This window comes from Mycteria americana, unplaced genomic scaffold (assembly GCF_035582795.1).
Source record: "Mycteria americana isolate JAX WOST 10 ecotype Jacksonville Zoo and Gardens unplaced genomic scaffold, USCA_MyAme_1.0 Scaffold_86, whole genome shotgun sequence".
NCBI lineage: Eukaryota > Metazoa > Chordata > Aves > Ciconiiformes > Ciconiidae > Mycteria > Mycteria americana.
Window position 1 is genome coordinate 1 of NW_027445670.1, and position 19,555 is coordinate 19,555.

The 19,555-nt window shown below is 62.2% G+C and overlaps 1 protein-coding gene across 1 annotated transcript; it reads left to right on the plus strand.

Moving 5' to 3' along the window:
* Positions 1-1,038: 1,038 nt before the first annotated feature.
* On the plus strand, positions 1,039-17,673 carry SYNGAP1 (synaptic Ras GTPase activating protein 1; the record flags this gene model as incomplete). Its single annotated transcript, XM_075490624.1, has 11 exons — positions 1,039-1,593; positions 4,180-4,324; positions 5,054-5,198; positions 5,282-5,518; positions 6,932-7,133; positions 7,881-8,056; positions 8,298-8,339; positions 9,111-9,942; positions 11,503-11,676; positions 13,256-13,467; positions 17,550-17,673. Coding segments are annotated over 11 exons (2,844 nt in total), but the record flags the coding sequence as incomplete, so codon positions are not given.
* Between the last annotated feature and the right edge of the window lie 1,882 nt (positions 17,674-19,555).

Below are 19,555 nucleotides of genomic sequence, written 5' to 3' on the forward strand. Positions count from 1 at the left end.
TGGTCAGCTGGTGGGGATGGGGATGGTCAGCTGGTGGGGGTGGTCAACTGGTGGGGATGGAGGTGGTCAACTGATGGGGATGGTCAACTGGTGGGGATGAGGCCAGTCAACTGGTGGGGATGGGGATGGTCAGCTGGTTGGGATGAGGATGGTCAACTGGTGGGGATGGGGAGGGTCAGCTGGTGGGGATAGAGGTGGTCAGCTGGTGGGGGTGGTCAGCTGGTGGGGATGGTCAGTTGGTGGGGATGGAGATGGTCAGCTGGTGGGGATGGTCAGCTGGTGGGGATGGAGATGGTCAACTGGTCGGGACGGGGATGGTCAGTTGGTGGGGATAGTCAGCTGGTATGGATGGGGATGGTCAACTGGTGGAGATGGAGATGGTCAGCTGGTGGGGATGGTCAGCTGGTGGGGATGGAGATGGTCAGCTGGTGGGGGTGGTCAGCTGGTGGGGATGGTCAGCTGGTGGGGATGGAGATGGTCAGCTGGTGGGGATGGTCAGCTGGTGGGGATAGTCAGCTGGTATGGATGGGGATGGTCAACTGGTGGAGATGGAGATGGTCAGCTGGTGGGGATGGTCAGCTGGTGGCGATGGGGACGGTCAACTGGCAGGGACAGAGATGATCAACTGGTCGGGATGGGGATGGTCAACTGGTGGGGGTGGTCAGCTGGTGGGGATGGTCAACTGGTGGGGGTGGTCAGCTGGTGGGGATGGTCAAGTAGTGCAGATGGTCAGCTGGTGGGGACGGAGGTGGTCGCTGGTAGTGATGTCCCCTGGGGTCACCCTGGCCCTTGGAGTCACGGTGCCTGCCCTGGGGTCACTGGTCCTGGTGGCCACTCTCAGCTGGGCTTGTCCCCTGGTGTCACCCCTGCCCCAGGGTCACTGTCCCCATCTGCCCCCACCCCCAGCTCTCCCTGCCCCTGTCTGTCCCACAGCCCCGGGCCCCCCTGCGCCCCACGTCCCACCCCCAAGCTGTCCTCACCCCCAAGTGTCCCCACGTCCCCTGCTGACCTCCCTCCCTCCCTCCCACCCCTCCTCAGGACAACAGCCGGCGGGTGGACAACGTCCTGAAGCTGTGGGTGATCGAGGCGCGAGACCTTCCCCCCAAGAAACGCTACTACTGCGAGCTATGCCTGGACGACATGCTCTACGCCCGCACCACCAGCAAGGCGCGCACCGACAACGTCTTCTGGGGAGAACATTTTGAGTTCAACAACCTGCCGGCCGTCCGCACCATCCGCTTGCACCTCTACAAGGACACCGACAAGAAACGCAAGAAGGACAAGAGTAACTACGTAGGGATGGTGAGCATCCCCATCGCCAGCGTCACCGGTCGGCATTTCGCCGAGCAGTGGTACCCGCTCAGCCAACCCAGCGGCAGCAAGAGCAAGGCGGGTTGTCCGGCTCTACGCGTCAAGAGTCGCTTCCAGACCATGAGCATCCTCCCCATGGAGCTCTACAAGGAGTTCGCCGAGTACGTCACCAACAATTACCGGATGCTCTGCGCCGTCTTGGAGCCCGTGCTCAGCGTGAAGAGCAAGGAGGAGGTGGCCTGCGCGTTGGTGCACATCTTGCAGAGCACCGGCAAGGCTAAGGTGGGGGGCTGGGGGGGTGGGGAGGATGGGGAAGGGAGGGGGGGAGGTGGGGTGGAGGATTGAGGGTGGAGAGAGGGAGGGAGGGAGGGAGAGGGAGGGATGGATGATGGGTGGATGGAGGGAGATGGATGGAAGGTGGATGGAGGAAGGAGGGAAGGATGGATGGGAGGAGGATGGATGATGGGTGGATGGAGGAAGGAAGGAAGGAGGGAAGGAAGGTTGATGTAGAGATGCAGGATGGATGGATGATGGATGGAGAAAGGATGAATGGAAGATGGATGAAGGAAGGAAGGATGGATGGATGGATGGATGGATGGAAGGAGGATGGATGGAAGGAGGATGGACGATGGATGGAGGCTGGATGGATGCAGGATGGATGGAAGGATGGTGGATGGATGGATGGAGGAAGGAAGGAAGGATGGATGGATGGATGGAAGGAGGATGGATGGAAGGAGGATGGACAATGGATGGATGGAGGAAGGAAGGAAGGAAGGAAGGATGATGTACAGATGCAGGATGGATGGAGGATGGATGGATGGAGAAAACACGAATGGAAGATGGGTGGATGATGGATGGAGAAAGGATGAATGGAAGGTGGATGGAGGAAGGAAGGATGGATGGATTTAAGGAGGATGGATGGAAGGAGGATGGATGGAAGGAAGGAGGATGGACAATGGATGGAGGCTGGATGGATGCAGGATGGATGGAAGGATGGAAGGAGGGAGGATGGATGGATGGATGGAGGAAGGAAGGAAGGAAGGAAGGAAGGAAGGATGATGTACAGATGCAGGATGGATGGAGAAAGGATGAATGGAAGATGGATGAAGGAAGGAAGGAAGGAAGGATGGATGGATGGATGGAAGGAGGATGGCCGATGGATGGAGGCTGGATGGAGGCAGGATGGATGGATGGAGGATGGAAGGAGGGAGGATGGATGGATGGATGGATGGAGGAGGATGGAGGATGGAGGATGGAAGGAGGGAGGATGGATGGATAGATGGAGGCTGGATGGGTGGAGGAGGAAGGAAGGAAGGAAGGAAGGAAGGAAGGAAGGAAGGAAAGATGATGTACAGATGCAGCATGGATGGATGGAGAATGGATGGATGGAGGAAGGATGAATGGAAGATGGATGAAGGAAGGATGGATGGATGGATGGATGGATGGATGGATGGATGAATGGAAGGAGGGTGGATGGAAGGAGGATGGATGATGGAGGCTGGATGGATGCAGGATGGATGGATGGATGGAAGGATGGAAGATGGATGGATGGATGGATGGATGGAGGAAGGAAGGAAGGAAGGAAGGAAGGAAGGAAGGAAGGAAGGATGATGTACAGATGCAGGATGGATGGAGGATGGATGGATGGAGGATGGATGGAAGATGGATGAAGGAAGGATGGATGGATGGATGGAGGCTGGATGGGTGGAGGAGGAAGGAAGGAAGGAAGGAAAGATGATGTACAGATGCAGCATGGATGGATGGAGAATGGATGGATGGAGGAAGGATGAATGGAAGGTGGATGAAGGAAGGAAGGAAGGAAGGATGGATGGATGGATGGAAGGAGGATGGCCGATGGATGGAGGCTGGATGGATGCAGGATGGATGGATGGATGGAGAAAGGATGAATGGAAGATGGATGGAGGAAGGAAGGATGGATGGAAGGAGGATGGACGATGGATGGATGGATGGAAGGAAGGAAGGAAGGATGATGTACAGATGCAGGATGGATGGAGGATGGATGGATGGATGGAAGATGCATGAAGGAAGGAAGGATGGATGGATGGATGGAAGGAGGATGGACGATGGATGATGGCTGGATGGCTGGAAGGATGGAAGGAGGATGGAAGGAGGGAGGAGGGATGGATGGATGGAGCAGGATGGACAGACAGATGGGAGATGGGTAGAAGACAGGGGGAGGATGGATGGAGGGTTGGAGAGAGGGTTGGATGGAGGATTGGATGGATGGACGGACACATGGAGGATGAACGGATGAAGGGAAGGAGGATGGATGGAGAAGGGTGGACAGACAGGTGGGGGACGGACGGATGGAGGGCTGGCTGGCTGGAGGACAGATGGAGAAGGGTTGGAGGACAGGTGGAAGATGCATGGAAGGATGGAGGATGGATGGATGGAGGATGGATGGATGGAGGGTGGATGGAGCAGGATGGACAGACAGATGGAAGGTTGGATGGAGGATTGAGGACGGATGGAGGACACATGGGGAATGGACAGAGAACAGAAACATGGATGGTGGAGGGAGGGATGGAAGAGGATGGGCAGACGGATGGATGAAGGTGGTGGGATGGATGGAGAAGGGATGGAGGACAGATGGAGGACAGACATGGAAGATGGCTGGATAGAGGATGGAGGAGAGATGGGTGGAGGACAGATGGATGACGGACGGATGGATGGCAGATGGGTGGATGGATGGAGGATGGAGAGATGATGGATGGATGGATGGATGGATGGATGGACGGACAGAAGATGGAGACAGGACACAAGGATGCACGGAGGGTGGGCTGGGCCAGCCTGGCCGGGCTGCTGGGGCGCAGGCAGGCATTGGGCTGCCCTGACGGCCGTGGGCAGGACTTCCTGTCGGACATGGCCATGACGGAGGTGGATCGCTTCATGGACCGGGAGCACCTGATCTTCCGGGAAAACACCCTCGCCACGAAAGCCATAGAGGAGTACCTGAAACTCATCGGCCAGAAATACCTCAAGGATGCCATTGGTGAGCTCCACCGGCGCTGGGGGGTCCCCGTCATGGCCAGAGGTCCCCATCATGGCCAGGGCCCCCCTGGCATGGCTGTGGGACAGTGGGTGGTCCCTACACGTGGTCATGTCCTCGTTGGTATGGCCGTGGGACGGTTGGGTGGTCCCTTCTCATGGCTGTGTCCCCGTTAGGGTACAATTGGGTGGTCCCCAGTCCCCGCTCATAGGCAGGTCCTCATGGGCGTGGCCATGGGATGGTTGGGTGGTCCCTTCTCATGGCCATGGGACAGTTAGGTGGTCCCCTCCCATGGCTGTGTCCCCATTGTTATGGTCATGGGTGGTTGGGTGGTCCCTTTTTGTGATCATGTCCCTGTTGGCATGGCCAGGAGATGGTTGGGTGGTCCCTTCTCACGGCCATGGGACAGTTAGGTGGTCCCCTCCCATGGGTGTGTCCCCATTGTTATGGTCATGGGTGGTTGGGTGGTCCCTTTTTGTGATCATGTCCCTGTTGGCATAGCCAGGGGATGGTTGGGTGGTCCCTTCTCATGGCCATGTCTCCACTGACGTGGTCTGGCCATGGGACATGGCCAGTTGGGTGGTCCCCAGCCCCTGTTCATTTCCAGGTCCCCATTGGCACGGTCATGAGATGGTTGGGTCCCTTCTCGTGGCCACGTCCCCATCGGGCTGGCCTGGCTGTGGGACGGTGGGGTGGTCCCCGGTCCCCTCTGACGTCCCCGTCCCCGCGCAGGCGAGTTCATCCGGGCGCTGTACGAGTCGGAGGAGAACTGCGAGGTCGACCCCATGAAGTGCTCGGCCTCCACCTTGGCTGACCACCAGGCCAACCTCCGCATGTGCTGCGAGCTCGCCCTCTGCAAGGTGGTCAACTCGCACTGGTGAGTCCTCGGGGCTGGGGACATCCCCCGGCGTCCCCACCGCGGGTCCTTGACCGTGCGTGTGTGTCCCCCCCCCCCCACAGCGTGTTCCCACGGGAGCTGAAGGAGGTCTTCGCCTCGTGGCGGCTGCGATGCGCCGAGCGGGGCCGCGAGGACATCGCCGACCGGTTGATCAGCGCCTCGCTCTTCCTGCGGTTCCTCTGCCCCGCCGTGATGTCCCCCAGCCTCTTCGGCCTCATGCAGGAGTACCCCGACGAGCAGACCGCCCGCACCCTCACCCTCATTGCCAAGGTCATCCAGAACCTGGCCAACTTCACCAAGTGAGCGCCCGGCACGGAGGAGGGAGGGGTGGTGGTGGATGACGGTGGTTGGATGGAGGGATGGTGGGGGACGCAGGTGGGTGGGGAGGAGAATGGAGGGATGGTGGGGAGAAGGTGGATTTGTAGGTCTGGCTTGGATGGATGGGTGGATTCATGGGTGGATGGAGGGTAGCTGGATGGGTGAGTTGATGGATGGACAGAAGATGGAAGGATGGACAGAAAATGGATGAGTTGATGGGCAGAAGGTGGATAGATGGACAGGAGGCGGATGGAGGAGTTGGTGGATGGAAGATGGATGAATGTGTTGGCACGGATGAGTTGGAAGATGGACAGATGGAGATAAGAGGGATGGGTGGGTTGATAGATGATGGGTGTAAGATGGACAGATGAGTTGATGGATGATGGACAGAAGATGGATGAGTGAATTGATGGTGGACAGAAGATAGAAAATGGATGGATGAGCTGGCAGATAGGTGGACAGGAGATAGAGGAGTGTATGAATGGGCAGAAGATGGAGGGATGAGTTATGGATAGGCAGAAGCTGGAGAGATAGAAAATGGTGGAGTAGTTGGTGGATAGATGAGTATAGAAGATGAACAGATGAACAGAAGATGGATGAGTTGGTGGATGATGAGTGGAAGACGAGTGAGTTGATGGGTGGGTGAGATGGTGGACGGAGGGTAGATGGATGAACAGGAGATGGCTTGGATGGATGGAAGGTGGGGGGATGAGTTGACGGGTGTAAGGTGGATGGATGAGTTGGATGGGCAGAAGATGGATGGATGGAGGGATGGATGGATGAGTTGGTGGATGGATGGATGGATGGATGAGTTGGTGGATGGATGAGTTGGGCAGAAGGATGGATGGATGGATGGATGGATGGATGGATGGATGGATGAGTTGGTGGATGGATGAGTTGGGCAGAAGGATGGATGGATGGATGGATGGATGAGTTGGTGGATGGATGAGTTGGGCAGAAGGATGGATGGATGGATGGATGGAGGGATGGATGGATGAGTTGGGCAGAAGGATGGATGGATGGATGGATGGATGGATGGATGAGTTGGTGGATGGATGAGTTGGGCAGAAGGATGGATGGATGGATGGATGGAGGGATGGATGGATGGATGAGTTGGTGGATGGATGGATGGATGGAGGGATGGATGGATGAGTTGGGCAGAAGGATGGATGGATGGATGGATGGATGGAGGGATGGATGGATGAGTTGGTGGATGGATGGATGGATGAAGAACAAATGGCTGGCAGAGCTGGATGAAGGCCAGACATGGCTTTACGAAGGAGCACCTGGAAGCTTGAGGAACAGAAGGTTCAAAGGGTGGCAGTCAAGGCCGGGGGGGGACACAACAGCCAGTCGGGCGGCCAGCGGGGACCCCACTGAGCGCCCGCCCGCAGGTTTGGCAGCAAGGAGGAGTACATGGCCTTCATGAATGAGTTCCTGGAGCTGGAGTGGACCAGCATGCAGCAGTTCCTCTACGAGATCTCCAACCTGGACACCCTCACCAACAGCACCAGCTTCGAGGGCTACATTGACCTGGGCCGCGAGCTCTCCACCCTGCACGCCCTCCTCTGGGAGGTCATGTCCCAGCTCAGCAAGGTACCCCGGTCACCTGGGACCCCCGTGGGAGAGGGGGCACCTGGACACCTGGGTCCTCTCCTGGGTGGTGATCAGAGGCGTAGGTTCTCCCTGGGGGAGGTTTTGGCATCCTGGACATCTGGGTGCCCCTGGAGGGGCATTTTGGGGTCCCATCTACCTCTGGCCCCCAAGAGGAGGTCATTGGGGTCCCAGCCCCTCGTGTCCCACCACGGGAGGTCATTGGGGTCCCAGCCCCTCGTGTCCCACCACAGGAGGTCATTGGGGTCCCAGCCCCTCGTGTCCCACCACGGGAGGTCATTGGGGTCCCAGCCCCTCCGTGTCCCACCACGGGAGGTCTTTGGGGTCCCAGCCCCTCGTGTCCCACCACAGGAGGTCATTGGGGTCCCAGCCCCTCCGTGTCCCACCACAGGAGGTCATCAGGGTCCCAGCCCCTTCCTGTCCCCCCAGGGAAGGTTATTGGGGTCCCATCCACCCTTGCCCCCCATGGGGAGGTCATTGGGATCCCAGCCCCTCGTGTCCCACCACAGGAGGTCATTGGGACCCCATCCCCTCGTGTCCCACCACAAGAGGTCATTGGGACCCCAGCCCCCCGTGTCCCACCACAGGAGGTCATCGGGGTCCCATCCACCTGTGCCCCCTCCCCAGAGGTTCTCACTGGGGTCCCAGCCCCCCCATGCCCCCCAGGGGAGGTTACTGGGGTGCCGGGGGGATGGGGGGCTGGGGACGCACGGCTGACCTGCCCCCCAGGAGGCCCTGCTGAAGCTGGGCCCGCTGCCCCGGCTGCTGACGGACATCAGCGTGGCCCTGCGCAACCCCCACCTGCAGCGGCAGCCGAGCCAGGGGGAGCGGCTGCCCCCCAAGGGGCTGGTGCTGCGGGGGCCCTCGGCCGACCTCCAGCCCTACCTCGTCCGCGACCTCAACAGGTGGGGACCCCCGAGAACCCCCCACCCCCCGTGTCCCCTCACATCCTCGTGGTACCACCCACATCCTCGTGGTACCTCCACATCCCCATGGTATTCCTACGTCTCGCCCCCGTGTCTCCCCCACTGTGTCCCCCCACGTCACCGTGGTGTCCCCCCGTGTCACCCCGGTGGCCGTCAGTCTCACCTGGGGTGTCTCCCCCCGTTGCGGATCCCCGTGGTCACCCGCTCTCTGCCCCCGCAGCTCCGTTGACCTCCAGTCCTACATGGTGCGGGGCCTCAACAGGTGGGTGAGGGGATGGGGACAGGGATGGGGACGGGGATGGGATGGGGACAATGATGGGATGGAGATGGGGACGAGGTGGGATGGGATGGGGATGGGATGGGGTTGGGAATGGGGATGGGATGGGGATGGGGATGAGATGGGATGGGGATGGGATGGGGATAGAGATTGGGGTGGGATGGGATAGGATGGGGATGGAGATGAGGATGAGGATAAGGATGGGGATGGGACTGGGGTGGGGATGGAGATGGGAAGGGGATGGGAATGAAGATGAGGATGAGGATGTGGATGGGCATGAAGATAAGGATGGAGATGGGATGGGGTGGGATGGGATGGGGATGGGGATGGAGATGAGGATAAGGATGGGGATGGGACTGGGATGGGGATGGAGATTGGGATGGGATGGGATGGGATGGGATGGGGACAGAGAGGACGGAGATGGGATGGGGACGGAGATTGGGACGGGATGGGGATGGAGATGGAGATGAGGATAAGGATGGGGATGGGACTGGGAGGGGACCAGAGATTGGGATGGGGAAGGGATGGGATGGGATGGGATGGGATGGGATGGGATGGGGACAGAGATGGGGACCGAGATGGGGATGGGATGGGGATGGGGATGGGGATGGAGATGGAGATGGGATGGGGATGGGGACAGAGATGGGGATGGGGATGAGAACGGGATGAAGATGGGGCCGAGGCCAGCGTGGGGACCTCTCTCCGGCACCACCCCGCCGGAGATCCCCACCCCACCCTGACCCCCACCCCCCGTAGCTCCATGGAGGTACCCCGCCTGCCCTCCCCGCCACAGGAGAAGGGGCCGCAGGAGGTGCTGGTGCTGAGCCGTCCCCCCCTGGCCCGCTCCTCCCCCGCCTACTGCACCAGCAGCTCCGACCTGACGGAGCCCGAGGGGGGCCGGGGGGCTCTGGGGGTGGGCAAGAGCGTCTCCATGCTGGACCTTCAAGACGGCCGCGTTGACAGCGTCCCTAGTTTGCCCGCCGAGCTGCTCGCCGCCGGCGGTCCGGCCCCGGGGGGGGCTGGAGGGGGGCTGCGTCCCGGCCGCCTCTCGCAGGGCAGCGCCTCCAGCCTGGCCCCCCCTCGCCTGGGGGTACCCGAGCCGGGGGGGCCGCAGTTGCGGGTCCCCCTCTCCTTCCAGAACCCCCTTTTTCATTTGGCGGCCGACGGACCCTTGCGGGGACCCGAGCCGGGGGGTGAGGGGCCCTTCGCCCCCCCCTTGCACGGGTACAGCAAGAGCGAGGAGCTGGCGGCGCCCCCCCCCAAGCACATCACCCACAGCCACAGCTACAGCGACGAGTTCGCCCGGCCGGGGGGGGACTTCGGCCGGCGGCAGCTCTCCCTGCAGGACAGCCTGGCCCCCCCCCAGATCACCATCGGGGCCCCCCCGCCCCCCACCCCTCGGGGGGCTCGGGCAGGGAAAGGTGGGGGGCCGGGGCCGGCGGCCTTGGGGGTGCCCCCTAAACCACGGCCGGCCAGCGGGAACCTGCTGGCGTCCCCCGAACCGGCTTACGGACCCCCCCGCTCCCGGCAGCCCTCCCTGGCCAAGGAGGCGTCGGTGGCTGGGATGAAGCCGCCGGTCACCAAGCAGGTGGGGGGACAGATGGGGGATATGGGGCATGGTGGGGATGGAGGACATGGGGGTCGTGGTGGGGATGGGGGACATGGTGGGGACATGGGGCCTGTGGGGGACGTGGAGGGTATGGAGGACATGGGGCATGGCGGGGATGGAGGAACATGGTAGAGATGGAGGACGTGGTAGGGATGGAGGACATGGTGGGGACATGGGGCCTGTGGGGGACGTGGAGGATATGGGGGACATGGGGGACATGGGGCATGGCGGGGATGGAGGGACATGGGAGAGATGGAGGACATGGTAGGGATGGGGGACATGGTGGGGACATGGGGCCTGTGGGGGACATGGAGGATATGGGGGACATGGGGGACATGGGGCATGGCAGGGATGGAGGAACATGGTAGAGATGGAGGACGTGGTAGGGATGGAGGACATGGGGCCATGGTGGGGATGGGGGACATGGTGGGGACATGGGGCCTATGGGGGACGTGGAGGATATGGGGGACATGGGGCATGGCGGGGATGGAGGAACATGGGAGAGATGGAGGACATGGGGCCATGGCGGGGATGGAGGGACATGGTAGAGATGGAGGACATGGGGCCATGGTGGGGATGGGGACATGGTAGAGATGGAGGACATGGGGCCATGGTGGGGATGGGGACATGGTAGAGATGGAGGACATGGGGCCATGGTGGGGATGGGGACATGGTAGAGATGGAGGACGTGGGGCCATGGTGGGGATGGGGACATGGTAGAGATGGAGGACATGGGGCCATGGTGGGGATGGGGCCATGGTGGGGACATGGGGCCTGTGGGGGACGTGGAGGATATGGGGGACATGGGGGACATGGGGCATGGTGGGGATGGAGGGACATGGTAGAGATGGAGGACGTGGGGCCATGGTGGGGATGGGGCCATGGTGGGGACATGGGGCCTGTGGGGGACGTGGAGGATATGGGGGACATGGGGGACATGGGGCATGGCGGGGATGGAGGGACATGGGAGAGATGGAGGATGTGGGGCCATGGTGGGGATGGGGACATGGTAGAGATGGAGGACATGGGGCCATGGTGGGGATGGGGCCATGGTGGGGACATGGGGCCTGTGGGGGACGTGGAGGATATGGGGGACATGGGGGACATGGGGCATGGTGGGGATGGAGGGACATGGTAGAGATGGAGGACGTGGGGCCATGGTGGGGATGGGGCCATGGTGGGGACATGGGGCCTGTGGGGGACACAGGGACATCGGGGATGTGGGGGGACATGGAGGGACATAGGGATATGGAGGAACACGAGGGACATGGGTGATATGGGGGACATGGAGGCTATGGGGGGACACAGTGGGGACGGGGACACAGAGGGACACGGGTGACATGGGGCATGGTGGAGACGGAAGGACATGGATTGACATGGGGGACATGGTGGGGACATGGCGGGGATGGGTGGACATGGTAAGGAACTAGGTGGACATGGGGGACGTGGGGACACGGCGGGGACAGGGAGGGCTGCTGCGGGGACAACCTGTGGGGACGAGAAGGACCGAACCCGTCCCCGTGGCCCCCTCCACCCCAGGCCTCGCAGACGCCGTCGACGCTGAACCCGGTGATGCCGGCGGCGGAGCGCACGGTGGCCTGGGTGTCCAACATGCCGCACCTCTCGGCCGACATCGAGAGCTCCCACATCGAGCGCGAGGAGTACAAGCTCAAGGAGTACTCCAAGTCCATGGACGAGAGCCGGCTGGACCGGGTAGGGACCACCGACGGACCCAGGCGTCCGGGGCTGGGGGGGCAGGGGTCCCGGGGACCCAGATGTCCGGAGCGCAGGAGATGACCCTGATGACATAGGTCCTAGGGACTCAGGCCCCAGGAGATGACCCTGATGGACCCAGGTCCTAGGGACCCGGGTGTCCAGGCTCCAGGAGATGACCCTGATGGACCCAGGATCTCAGGTGTCCAGAACCCAGGAGATGACCCTGATGGACCCAGGTCCTAGGGACCCAGGTGTCCAGGCCCCAGGAGATGACCCTGATGGACCCAGGTCCTAGGGACCCAGGTGTCCAGGCTGCAGGAGATGACCCTGATGGACCCAGGTCCCAGGGACCCAGGTGTCCAGGCTCCAGGAGATGACCCTGATGGACCCAGGGGTCCAGACTGCAGGAGATGACCCTGATGGACCCAGGGTCTCAGGTTTCCAGAACCCAGGAAATGACCCTGATGGACCCAGGTCCCAGGGACCCAGGTGTCCAGGCTCCAGGAGCTGACCCTGATGGACCCAGGTATCCAGGCTCCAGGAGATGACTGATGGACCCAGGTCCCAGGGACCCAGGTGTCCAGGCTCCAGGAGCTGACCCTGATGGACCCAGCTGTCCAGGCTGAAGGAGATGACCCCGATGGACCCCAGGGTCTCAGGTGTCCAGACCCCAGGAGATGACCCTGATGGACCCAGGTGTCCAGGCATCACCATGGTGGGGACCCAGGTGTTTGGGTGTCACCATGGTTGGGACCCAGGTTTTTGGGTATCACCATGGTGGGGACCCAGGTGTTTGGGTGTCACCATGGTTGGGACCTAGGTGTCCAGGCATCATCATGGTGGGGACCCAGGTGTTTGGGTGTCACCATGGCAGGGACCCAAGTCTCCTGGTATCACCATGGTGGGGACCCAGGTGTCTGGGTGTCACCACAGGGGGGGTCCCAGGTGCTTGGGTGTCACCATAAGTGGGGACCTAGGTGTTTGGTCATCACCATGGTGGAGACCTAGGTGTTTGGTCATCACCATGGTTGGGGACCTAGGTGTTTGGTCATCACCATGATGGAGACCTAGATGTTTGGTCATCACCATGGTTGGGGACCTAGGTGTTTGGTCATCACCATGGTGGAGACCTAGATGTTTAGTCATCACCATGGTTGGGGACCTAGGTGTTTGGTCATCACCATGGTGGAGACCTAGATGTTTGGTCATCACCATGGTTGGGGACCTAGGTGTTTGGTCATCACCATGGTGGAGACCTAGATGTTTGGTCATCACCATGGTGGAGACCTAGGTGTTTGGTCATCACCATGGTGGAGACCTAGATGTTTGGTCATCACCATGGTTGGGGACCTAGGTGTTTGGTCATCACCATGGTGGAGACCTAGATGTTTGGTCATCACCATGGTTGGGGACCTAGATGTTTGGGGGTCACCTGGGTTGGGGACCTAGGTGTTTGGTCATCACCATGGTGGGGACCTAGGTGTTTGGGGGTCACCTGGGTTGGGGGAACCCAGGCGTCCGGTCGCGGTGGGGATGGGGAGATGCCGCCAGCACCCTGCAGTGTGGGCTGTGGCAGGTGAAGGAGTACGAGGAGGAGATCCACTCGCTGAAGGAGCGGCTGCACATGTCCAACCGCAAGCTGGAGGAGTACGAGCGGCGCCTGGTGTCGCAGGAGGAGCAGACGAGCCGCATCCTGCTGCAGTACCAGCACCGCCTGGAGCAGAGCGAGAAGCGCCTGCGGCAGCAGCAGGCGGAGAAGGACTCCCAGATCAAGAGCATCATCGGCAGGTGAGGGAGGGACCCGGCCCCGGGGACAGCGAGGGGACACCGGGGACGCTGGGGGGTTGGGGAGGGAGAGGGGGGTGGGGGGGGTATGGTGGGAGTTGGGGATAGGGGGGGCATGGAGGGACGTGAGGGACATGGGGGCACAGAAGGGCGTGAGGGACGTAGTGACACATGGAGGACATGGGGACGCAGAGGGACATGGGGGACATAGAAGGACATGGGGACAGAGATGGACATGGAGGATATGGGGATGCAGAGGGACATGGGGACATAGAGGAACGTGGAAGATGTGGGGACACCAAGGGACATGGGGGACATAGAAGGACATGGAGGATATAGGGACACAGAGGGACATGGGGACATAGAAGGACATGGAGGATATAGGGACACAGCGGGACATGGGGACATAGAAGGACTTGAAGGCAATAGATGGACATGGAGGGTATGGGGATGGAGGAGGACATGGGGACATAGAGGGACATGGAGGACATGGGGACACAGAGGGACAGGGGGACACAGAAGGACACGGGGACATAGAGGAACATGGAAGACATGGGGACACAGAGGAACATGGGGACACAGAAGAACATGGAGGCAATAGATGGACAAGGAGGGTATGGGGACGGAGGAGGACACGGGGGACATAGAGGGGGACGTAGAGGGACATGAAGGACATGGGGACAGAGATGGACATGGAGGATATGGGGACACAGAGGGACATGGGGACATAGAGGGACGTGGAAGATGTGGGGACACCAAGGGACATGGGGACATAGAAGGACTTGAAGGCAATAGATGGACATGGAGGGTATGGGGATGGAGGAGGACATGGGGACGCAGAGGGACATGGGGACACAGAAGGACATGGGGACAGAGATGGACATGGAGGATATGGGGATGCAGAGGGACATGGGGACATAGAGGAACATGGAAGATGTGGGGACACCAAGGGACATGGGGACATAGAAGGACATGGAGGATATAGGGACACAGAGGGACATGGGGACATAGAAGGACTTGAAGGCAATAGATGGACATGGAGGGTATGGGGATGGAGGAGGACATGGGGACATAGAGGGACATGGGGACACAGAAGGACATGGGGACATAGAGGGACATGGAAGACATGGGGACACAGAGGAACATGGGGACACAGAAGAACATGGAGGCAATAGATGGACAAGGAGGGTATGGGGACGGAGGAGGACACGGGGACATAGAGGGACATGGAGGACATGGGGACATAGAGGGACATGGAGGATATGGGGACACAGAGGGATGTGGAGCATATAGGGGCACCAAGGGACATGGGGGACATAGAAGGACATGGAGGACATAGAGGGACATGGAGGACATGGGGACACAGAGGGACATGGGGACAGAGAAGGACATGGGGACAGAGATGGACATGGGGGATATGGGGACGCAGAGGGACATGGGGACATAGAGGGACGTGGAAGATGTGGGGACACCAAGGGACATGGGGACATAGAAGGACTTGAAGGCAATAGATGGACATGGAGGGTATGGGGATGGAGGAGGACATGGGGACGCAGAGGGACATGGGGACAGAGAAGGACATGGGGACAGAGATGGACATGGAGGATATGGGGATGCAGAGGGACATGGGGACATAGAGGGACGTGGAAGATGTGGGGACACCAAGGGACATGGGGACATAGAAGGACTTGAAGGCAATAGATGGACATGGAAGGTATGGGGATGGAGGAGGACATGGGGACATAGAGGGACATGGAGGACATGGGGACACAGAGGGACAGGGGGACATAGAGGGACATGAAAGACATGGGGACACAGGGGGACATGGGGACAGAGGAGGACATGAAGGACACAGAGGGACACGTGGACATAGAAGGGGTTGGAGGCAATAGAGGGACATGGAGGGTATGGGGACACAGGGGGACATGGGACAGACATGGGCATAGCAGGACATGGAGGGGACAGAGGGACACGGGGGACTTGGGGACACAGAAGGACATGGGGACATAGAGGGACATGGAGGATATGGGGACACAGAAGGGCATGGGGGACAGTGGGGACATGGAGGGACATGGGGACAGTGAGGGACATGCGGGATACCTGGGCATAGCAGGACACGGGGTTGTCCCCTCGTGTCCCCGGGGAGGGTGGCAGCACGGCCCCCGTGCAGCCTGTCCCTGCCATGTCCCTGTGTGTCCCCAGGGTGTCCCTGGGGGGTGGCAGTGTGACCCTGGGGTGTCCCTGCTATGTCCCCGGGGTGTCCCCAGGTGTCCTTGGGGTGAGTGGCAGCGTGTCCCTGGGTGGGTGTCCCTAGTGGGTGGGTGTCCCTGAGAGTGGCACCGTGTCCCCAAGGGGGTGTCCCCGTGACCTGGAGGTGTCCCTGTGGTGTCCCTAGGGGAGTGTCCCTGTGACCTGGGGGTGTCCCCAGGGCAGTGGCACTTTGTCCCTGCGGGGTGTCCCCGTGTCCCTGGGAGTGTCTCTGTGTCACCCCTGGGGTGTCCCTGGGTGTCCCTGGTGGTGGCAGTGTCTCCCTGGGGGGGTGTCCCTGAGGGTGTCCCCGTGACCCCAGGAATGTCCCTGTGGGTGTCCTGGTGTCCCTGGGTGTCCCAGGGGGTGGCAGTGTGTCCCTGGGGGGTGTCCCCAGGAGGTGTCCCCATGACCTGGGGTGTCCCTCAGGGTGTCCCTGGGGGTTGTCCCCATGTCCTGGGGGTGTCCCTGGGTGTCCCTAGGGGTGGCAGGGTGTCCCTGGGGGGTGTCCCCAGGAGGTGTCCCCATGACCTAGGGTGTCCTCAGGGTGTCCCTGGGTGTCCCTAGGGGTGGCAGAGTGTCCCTGGGGGGCATCTCAGGGGTGTCCCCATGACCCGGGATGTCCCCAGGGGTATCCCCATGACCTGGGGTGTCCTTGGGATGTCCCTGTGTCCCTAGGGTGTCCCCATGACCCGGGATGTCCCCAGGGGTATCCCCATGACCCAGGGTGTCCTTGGGATGTCCCCCTGTCCCCAGGGTGTCCCTAGGAGTGTCCCCATGGCCCTGAGTGTCCCCAGATGTGTCCCCATTACCTGGGGTGTCCCCAGGGGTGTCCCCTTGACCTGGGGTGTCCTTGGGATGTCCCCCTGTCCCCAGGGTGTCCCTAGGGGTGTCCCCATGCCCCGGGGTGTCCCCAGGGGTGTCCCCATGCCCCTGCTGAAGCCTGGCCCCGGGGAGGGGGTGTCCCCGAGGGGCGTCCCCGGGGTTGGCAGAGGGACCCCGGGGGGTGTCCCCGTGTCCCCGGGGTGTCTCCAGGGGTGTCCCCAGGGGTATCCCCATTACCTGGGGTGTCCTGGGGGTGTGTCCCCTTGACCTGGGGTGTCCTTGGGATGTCCCCAGGGTGTCCCTAGGAGTGTCCCCATGACCCGGGGTGTCCCCAGATGTGTCCCCATTACGTGGGGTGTCCTGGGGGGGGGTGCCCCCTTGACCTGGGGTGTCCTTGGGATGTCCCCCTGTCCCCGGGGTGTCCCTAGGGGTGTCCCCATGACCCGGGGTGTCCTGGGGGGTGTGTCCCCATGACCTGGGGTGTCCTTGGGATGTCCCTGTGTCCCTAGGGTGTCCCCATGACCCGGGGTGTCCGCAGGGGTGTCCCCATGACCCGGGGTGTCCTGGGGGGTGTGTCCCCATGACCTGGGGTGTCCTTGGGATGTCCCTGTGTCCCTAGGGGTGTCCCCATGACCCGGGGTGTCCCCAGGGTGTCCCCAGGGGTATCCCCATTACCTGGGGTGTCCTGGGGGGGTGTCCCCTTGACCTGGGGTGTCCTTGGGATGTCCCCGGGGTGTCCCTAGGAGTGTCCCCATGCCCCGGGGTGTCCCCAGGGTTGTCCCCATGACCTGGGGTGTCCTTGGGATGTCCCCAGGGTGTCCCTAGGGGTGTCCCCATGCCCCGGGGTGTCCCCAGGGGTGTCCCCATGCCCCTGCTGAAGCCTGGCCCCGGGGAGGGGGTGTCCCCGAGGGGCGTCCCCGGGGTTGGCAGAGGGACCCCGGGGGGTGTCCCCGTGTCCCCGGGGTGCCCCCCCGGGGGTGGCAGCGTGACCCCGGTGAAGCCTGGCCCCGCAGGCTGATGCTGGTGGAGCAGGAGCTGCGCAGGGATCACTTGGGCGCCCACGACCCCCCCGAGGGCCGGCGGCGGCTGCTCGACGCTCAGGTGGAAATTACAATGTCATTGCTCTGCTCCGTGTGACATCGGCCATCCCACGCCGCGCTGGGGGCGGGGCCCGGGGGGAGGAGGGGGGGGGACCCGTGGGGGGGTGGAGGGTCACCCATGGGGGGGGGTGTGGGCACCCATGGGTGGGGTATGGGCACCCACGGGGGGTTATTGGCAGCCCTGGGGGGGGGTATGGGCACCCATGGGTGGGGGTGTGGGCACCCATGGGTGGGGTATGGGGACCCCAAGGAGGTATATAAGCATTGCTGGGGGGGTACTGGGGGGCTATGGGCACCCATGGGTGGGGTATGGGCACCCCAAGGGGGTATATGGGCATCGCTGGGGGGGGTATTGGGGGGCTATGGGCACCTCAGGTGGGGTGTGGGCACCCACGGAGGGTTATTGGCAGCCCTGGGGGGGGGTATGGGCACCCATGGGTGGGGTATGGCACCCCAAGGGGGTATATGGGCATCGCTGGGGGGGGTATTGGGGGGCTATGGGCACCCATAGGTCGGGTGTGGGCACCCATGGGGGGGGGTATGGGCACCCATGGGTGGGGTATGGGCACCCACGGAGGGTTATTGGCAGCCCTGGGGGGGGGTATGGGCACCCATGGGTGGGGGTGTGGGCACCCATGGGTGGGGTATGGGGACCCCAAGGAGGTATATAAGCATTGCTGGGGGGGTACTGGGGGGCTATGGGCACCCATGGGTGGGGTATGGGCACCCCAAGGGGGTATATGGGCATCGCTGGGGGGGGTATTGGGGGGCTATGGGCACCTCAGGTGGGGTGTGGGCACCCATGGGGGGTTATTGGCAGCCCTGGGGGGGGTATGGGCACCCATGGGTGGGGTATGGCACCCCAAGGGGGTATATGGGCATCGCTGGGGGGGGTATTGGGGGGCTATGGGCACCCATAGGTCGGGTGTGGGCACCCATGGGGGGGGGTATGGGCACCCATGGGTGGGGTATGGGCACCCACGGGGGGTTATTGGCAGCCCTGGGGGGTGGTGGGCACCCATGGGTGGGGTATGGGGACCCCAAGGGAGTATATGGGCATCGCTGGGGGGGGTATTGGGGGCCTATGGGCACCTCAGGTGGGGTATGGGCACCCACGGGGGGTTATTGGCAGCCCTGGGGGGTGATGGGTACCCATGGGTGGGGGTGTGGGCACCCATGGGTGGGGTATGGGCACCCCAAGGGGGTATATGGGCATTGCTGGGGGGGTACTGGGGGGCTATGGGCACCCATGGGTGGGGTATGGGCACCCCAAGGGGCCATATGGGCATCTCTGGGGGGGGTATTGGGGGGCTGTGGGCACCTCAGGTGGGGTGTGGGCACCCACGGGGGGTTATTGGCAGCCCTGGGGGGCCGTGGGCACCCATGGGTGGGGTATGGCACCGCAAGGGGGCATATGGGCATTGCTGGGGGGGTACTGGGGGGCTACGGGGACCCATGGGTGGGGGTATGGGCACCCATGGGTGGGGTATGGGCACCCCAAGGGGGCATATGGGCATTGCTGGGGGGGGTACTGGGGGGCTATGGGCACCTCAGGTGGGGTGTGGGCACCCACGGGGGGTTATTGGCAGCCCTGGGGGGGGGGTATGGGCACCCATGGGTGGGGGTATGGGCACCCATGGGTGGGGTACGGGCACCCCAAGGGGCCATATGGGCATCGCTGGGGGGGTATTGGGGGGCTATGGGCACCCATAGGTCGGGTGTGGGCACCCACGGGGGGTTATTGGCAGCCCTGGGGGGTGGTGGGCACCCATGGGTGGGGGTGTGGGCACCCATGGGTGGGGTATGGGCACACCAAGGGGGTATATGGGCATCGCTGGGGGAGTACTGGGGGGCTACGGGCACCCATGGGTGGGGTATGGGCACCCCAAGGGGGCATATGGGCATCGCTGGGGGGGGTA